At 47.0% G+C, this 6302-nt stretch overlaps 1 protein-coding gene across 1 annotated transcript; it reads left to right on the top strand.

Annotated features, from left to right (window-relative positions):
* The first annotated feature begins 1005 nt into the window (after positions 1–1005).
* LOC123078326 (DEAD-box ATP-dependent RNA helicase 40) lies at positions 1006–5638 on the top strand. The gene is made up of 7 exons (XM_044500791.1): positions 1006–1615; positions 1727–1795; positions 2565–2834; positions 2910–3260; positions 3387–3664; positions 4256–4600; positions 4776–5638. The coding sequence occupies exons 1-7, from the start codon at positions 1184–1186 to the stop codon at positions 5458–5460; spliced, it is 2430 nt and encodes an 809-aa protein (XP_044356726.1). The 5' UTR covers positions 1006–1183; the 3' UTR covers positions 5461–5638.
* Positions 5639–6302: the final 664 nt, after the last annotated feature.

Genomic DNA, 6302 nt, shown 5'->3' on the forward strand with positions numbered 1-6302 from the left:
ATAGAAAAGCTAATCTATAAATGACAATATACGGTTTTGTAACCAATAAGTAAATTAAGGGGGAAAAGCAAAATACCAAATTTGGTGAAAAAGGTATCTTTGAGATATACCAGACATCAATGTCTTGTATATCTCTTTTGATCATTGAAATGACGATAAAAAGAGATATACCAAACAACAAGAAACATACACAAATCCATCAAGGTAGATCTAAAAACACATATCTTACCACTGAATCTACGAAATCAAAGTGAAACATTATGAGATAACATACCAAATCTAACAAAAACAACCAGTTAGTAATTTTAGACTGTACGTAGATTGATGTAAGAACCGATTCAATAAACATTAAGTTGATGTTTGATTGAGTTGAAAACTGCAAGAACCCCTCCCAATTTACCTAATAAAAGTCCTTGTCCGAAAATATAATGGGGGAATAAAGTGAAAAGTGAAATCAAGCAAATAGGAGAACTAACCAACCGGAGAAAACGATGGAAGTGACATACGAGCCCAATGAAAAGAGGCGGTGGTGCAGGGAGGAACACGGGGTGAAGGAACAATAATTTTGGTTAAAAGACCTAAATGTTCAGGGACTAGAGTGAAAAGAGAAAAATCAAAAACCGCGAAAGTGATAACCGAAAAACCTGATGTGATCGCCTCTCCTTCCACCACGTGTCGAGCGGAGAGCGTAGCGGAGAACCTCCTCGACACGTGACGTTCCGCCACTTGCCACGCTTGAAAGCCACGAGCGACAATCCCCGAGGGTACCATTTATGTAGTTATTTCGGTTCCGAAAAAAGTAGTTATTTTGGTTTTTTTACTAGCAGTGGCATGAATTTTTTGCGGGGATGATTATGCATGTTTTTTTTAGGATAGGATGATTATGCACGTGTTTGGTCAAGGTGCAAACGCGCGGTGATTGGGTGGCTCTCCTCCGCTTGCAACCTACCCGAAGCTGGGCTTCTCTGGGCTTGAGCTCGTTTCGAACTCGACCGTCGCAAAATTTCACATCACAATAATAATAGGCGAGGTAGACTCGAAAAATTAGGTCAAAAAGTAGGAAGAGAAACGCGATAGCCCCTCGCCTCGCCGCCGCCGCCGCGCACCGCACCTGCCCTTCCGCCGGCGAATCCGCGCGTGCCCTAGCCGGAGTCTAGGTATTGGCCCAGATCTGCCGGCAGCGATGTCGGGAACCGCGGCCCCACGGTACGCGCCGGACGACCCTACGGTGCCGAAGCCGTGGCGCGGGCTGGTGGACGGCACCACCGGCTACCTCTACTACTGGAATCCGGATACCAACGTCACCCAGTACGAGAAGCCCGTGCCGCCGGAAGCTCAGCTCCCGCCGCCCCCGCCTCTCCCGCCTCCTCCTCCGCGCGCCCGCGGCCGGGACCGTCGAGACCGTTCCCGATCTCGCTCCCGCTCCCGTTCGCGCACACCGCCTCGGCGTGAACACCGGGACCGCGACCGCGACAGGCGCCGTCACGACGAGCACGACTCGTTCAAGTCGTCGTCGTCCCATCACCATCTTCCTCCGGCTGCCACCATTCCTACCGCCGCAGCTGATGATCCATCAGCCGAAGCATACCGCCGTCGCCATGAGATCACAGTTATCGTAAGGATCTCGCAGCTATCCTCGTGTTACATCTCATAGCATGTTTGTGTTACACATCTCATAGCATGTCCGTTACTCAGCATCTATTTTTTTGTTTGGTCTGTGATGCAGGGGGATAACGTGCCGGCTCCCATAACTGAGTTTGACTCTGGTGTCATCCCGCTTGATATACTCAAGGAGGTATGCATAAGTTTGGTGATGAATTATCACCCAAGGTCTAAACACTAACCCAAAAGAGTTTGATAAGGGTCAGCATGTTGGATCACGGGGATGCGCTCTTCTTTATCTTTATCTGTTTGATTGATTGTTCTAAATCAGGGACGCTTGCGAGTCAGTTACTTATCTACATCTCTGTGGCAGATGCGATATTTGCTCCAAGGTGGAGCTAATGTCGCACCCTGCTTCGTGCGCCCTCGTCCAGTCTGTAATTTCGACGGGCTGAGGGCGGATGTCGTTGATGGAGCTGCCAAGGGTGGGTGGACACCCCAGGCGGCTTGCTCCCTGCGGGGGCTGCCCATGGTCTAAAAGGCCATCTACGTCGGCTGACGCTGATTTGTTTCTCCGCGTACGGTTCCTGGGAAAGGCTCCTCACATGGATGGCAGGCCTCTTCTGGAGCCTATGGAGATCTCACCCAGGCTGCAGGCGTCCAGATGCCTGACCAATGGAAGGGGCCTGTGGATGAATGATCCATGGCTGAGCGAGTCTGTCTCCAGGGATTCTGTTAGAGCTTTTCTACTTCGCCCTGTTTCCACACTTTGTGGATCTGTTCTCTTCCGTACGGCCTTAAATTGACTTCGCACATTGTTGATTCTTTGTTGTTTTCACTACATAGAGTAACTAGAGTTTCAGTGGGAGCTGTAGCAGATGTAGGTGCATCACATTAACCATATTCTTTTGGTGCCCTTATTTTGTTTGCCTTTGCTTTCCGTTCCCCTTTCATTTTTCCAGATACAACGCGCCGGATTCCCAAGTCCAACGCCTATCCAAGCCCAGTCCTGGCCAATTGCCTTGCTCAATCAAGATGTTGTAGCTATTGCCAAGACAGGATCTGGAAAAACTCTCGGGTATTTGCTTCCTGGGTTTATGCATATAAAGCGTATGCAGAACAGCACAAGGTCTGGCCCAACAGTGTTAGTTTTGGCACCTACCAGAGAGCTCGCAACACAGATTTTGGAAGAAGCTGTGAAATTTGGCAGATCATCAAGAATTTCTTCTACGGTGAGTTTTCTTTGCCTTGCTTCTTCCTGGATTATATGTTCATTATCTGATCCTTTGTTCTTGGTCTCTTCTTAGTGCCTTTATGGCGGTGCTCCTAAAGGGCCCCAGTTAAGAGATTTAGAAAGAGGGGTTGATGTTGTTGTTGCAACACCTGGAAGGTTGAACGACATTCTAGAAATGCGGAAAATAAGCCTAAAGCAGGTCTCGTACCTTGTTCTAGACGAGGCTGACCGCATGCTTGATATGGGGTTTGAACCACAAATACGAAAAATAGTAAGAGACATACCTTCTGGTCGGCAAACTCTTATGTACACTGCTACTTGGCCCAAGGAAGTCCGAAGAATTGCAGATGAGCTTCTTGTTCACCCTGTCCAGGTGACCATTGGAAGTGTGGATGAGCTTGTTGCTAATAAAGCTATTACTCAGGTACGCGACTTGCTTTGTACACCGCACTGATGATACTTGGAAATATCTTTCTTTTTTTCCTTTCACGAAGTACATTTCTTTTAATTTTCTGTTCTGTTCTGTCTTCTGCTCCTGTTGCTCTGCCAGCATGTGGAGGTGGTCACTCCCTCAGAAAAGCTTCGGCGTCTGGAGCAAATATTGCGATCCCATGATTCAGGTTCCAAGATACTAATATTCTGTACCACCAAGAGAATGTGCGACCAACTATCAAGGACACTCAATAGGCAATTTGGAGCGGCTGCCATTCATGGTGACAAGTCTCAAAATGAAAGAGAGAAGGTCCTGAGTCAATTTAGATCTGGACGATCTCCTATTTTGGTGGCTACAGATGTTGCGGCACGAGGTTTAGACATCAAAGATATCAGGTTAATCAATAATATTATTGTAATGATTTTATTGCTATATAGGTGCTGCTTCATGTATTTATATGACATACAATCATGCTAATTCCACTTGTAACTACTCCCTCCGTCCCAAAATAAGTGTCTCAACTTTGTACTAACTTTAGTACAAATTTCTACTAAGCTTGCGACACTTATTTTGGGACAGAGGGAGTATTTGAATGTCTAAATGGGGCTAAAGAATGGTGCCCTTGCGACCCATGGTAGCAGAAGTGCATGACAAGGATACCTAAAATTTCAGTAGTTAGCGTGTGTTTTTGGTTGTGTCCAAAACCTGTGCTACCAATGCTGGGTAGGCTTTTGCTTAAACCAATCAGGCCCTAAACAAGGAAGTGCAATCAATCTGGCCTCAGCAGCTATTCATTATCATGGCATGTCCAGTTGTGTATAAGTTCATATAACTAGTTCTGGATTTAAGTTCATATAACTAGTGCAAATGTACACACAGAATCTTGAAGAAAGCTGTTGTTTAAATCAGTATTGTTCTGATCTTTACCACCAGTGCTTCAAATCTCAGAAATGATCTCACAATATCCTCTTGCTTTCTTGACATAGGGTTGTGATCAACTATGACTTCCCCACTGGTGTTGAGGACTATGTTCACAGGATTGGCAGGACAGGAAGGGCTGGTGCCACTGGTTTGGCCTATACATTTTTGTGTGATCAGGATTCAAAATATGTTGCTGACCTAATTAAAATCCTGGAAGGGGCAGACCAAGATGTTCCTCCTGAACTGTTAGACATGGTCTCTCGGGGTGGGCGTGGTAGGAAACGTAACAAATGGGCAACCCGCTCTGAGAGGGGTGGTGGTTCACGCTCTGAACTGGATTCAAGGTATGGTGGCAGGTTAGAGGGTAGTCGCGGTGGACGTGGAAAGGATGATTATGGTGGCCGTAGCAGGTTCGTTCTGTCCCTTCCATTTTGTTTTCTGCAATTGCTGATGAAAACAGAGTTTGGGTCTTGTTAGTGTTAACCGAAGTAATTCGAGATTATAATTTCTTTTGTCGTCGTTGTTCGGTAGTTTGTGTTCCTGAGCCAAAGACCATGGTCTTTACAATGTTGCTGATGTTTGCAGGAATGATTACGGCGGGTCTCGCAGGTCTGCTAGAGGTCGCAGCAGAAGCCTTAGCAGGAGTGACAGTGATAGGCGCAGCCCAAGCCCCAAGAGACGGCGCCATGATGTGCAGGCTAGCCGTAGCAGGACTAGAAGTCGGAGCCGGAGCAGGAGCCGGAGCAGGAGCAGAAACAAGAGCAGGAACAGGAGCCGGAGCAGGAGCCGGAGCAGGAGTTACACTAGGAATCGTCGTGCTAGCCGCAGCAGGAGTCGTAGCCCTGGCGCTAGACGCAAGACTGAAAGAAGAGCTGACTCTGGGTCCGCACGTCCTGACTCTGCCCACCCAGTGGAGAAGAAAAGCTCACCCAATGCTCACCCTTCAAATGATCACAAGAGCCGCAGTGTCGACCCTTCAAATGGCGATGGGAAGATGGGAAAGGTTGATCTGGATCGGTCGCCCAGTCTGCAGGAGCGGGATGACAAGTCTGCTCCATATAGTCCTGTGTATAATGGCGAAGGAGGCAGGGGCTCAATGAGCCCTAATGGCGAGCCAGTGGTGGATGCTAAACCTGTGGAAGTCTCTGTGAGCAGCAAGAAGAGGGAGGATGAAGAGGAAGGTATGATAGATGAAGAGGGAGAGGAGGGTATGATAGCCGATGATGACCCTCGCGCAAGTGCAGCTGTGCAGAACGGTGATGATAAGTGACAAGGCTTTGAACGATGAATTTGCTATTCTACAAACAATCCATGTTAAAACTTTTATGATTGAGCTGTTGTTTGTTATGTAACATTGAGCTTTCATTTGCTGTTTGTTATGAACCAGAGTCCAAGATCGTTATTTGTTATGTCGACTTGTTTAAACAGCAATTCTTTTTGTTGATTTATTGTGCCAATTGGCCAACTGCTTTGGAGAGAGTGTGGGCTCGACGGTCCTCACTGAGTGCTTCCAGATAGCATACCAAATTGGTTTGGTTAATTTTCAACACTGCCCACGGAGGCCGCGCGCAATCTTGCAAGGCATGCTTTTGGTTTGAACAATACACTACTACCTTCGTCCCATAATATAAGAACGTTTTTTGAGCTAATATAGTTTGAGAAATGTTCTTATATTATGGGACAGAGGGAGTAGTTTGGGAGGAGCTTTGCTGTGTTGCCTGCCATTTATGAACCAGAGTCCAAGCAACCTGCCTGCCGATGGACTTGAAATTATTGCCAACGTACTTTTGTGCGCAGACAGATCGATGATTTCTGGGAAGAAGGCGGAATTATCGTAAATTTTGCTACGGAATGCTAGGATCCAGAGGGAGTCTTGGCTAGAAGGGCGCAGTGAACGAATCTATGGCAAGTTCATCTGGGAAGAAGGCAGAATTCTCGCAAGATTTTGTCCAAGTATAGGATCCAGAGGGAGTCTTGGCTAGAAGGGCGCAGTGAACGAATCTATGGCAACTTGGCAAGTCCTAGTAGCCTCCTAATTCGAAAAGCACATGGATGAACCCATGGGCATATGAACATACTTTAGAAAAGTCATTTCTAAATGCCCAAAAATTC

The sequence above is a fragment of the Triticum aestivum genome, chromosome 3D (genome assembly GCF_018294505.1).
Source record: "Triticum aestivum cultivar Chinese Spring chromosome 3D, IWGSC CS RefSeq v2.1, whole genome shotgun sequence".
Classification (NCBI taxonomy): domain Eukaryota; kingdom Viridiplantae; phylum Streptophyta; class Magnoliopsida; order Poales; family Poaceae; genus Triticum; species Triticum aestivum.

Coding starts and splice junctions, on each gene's coding strand:
- LOC123078326 (XM_044500791.1), top strand. CDS start 1,184: ATGTCGGGAACCGCGGCCCCACGGTACGCGCCGGACGACCCTACGGTG. Junction 1,616..1,726: donor GCCATGAGATCACAGTTATC/GTAAGGATCTCG, acceptor TCTGTGATGCAG/GGGGATAACGTGCCGGCTCC. Junction 1,796..2,564: donor CGCTTGATATACTCAAGGAG/GTATGCATAAGT, acceptor TCATTTTTCCAG/ATACAACGCGCCGGATTCCC.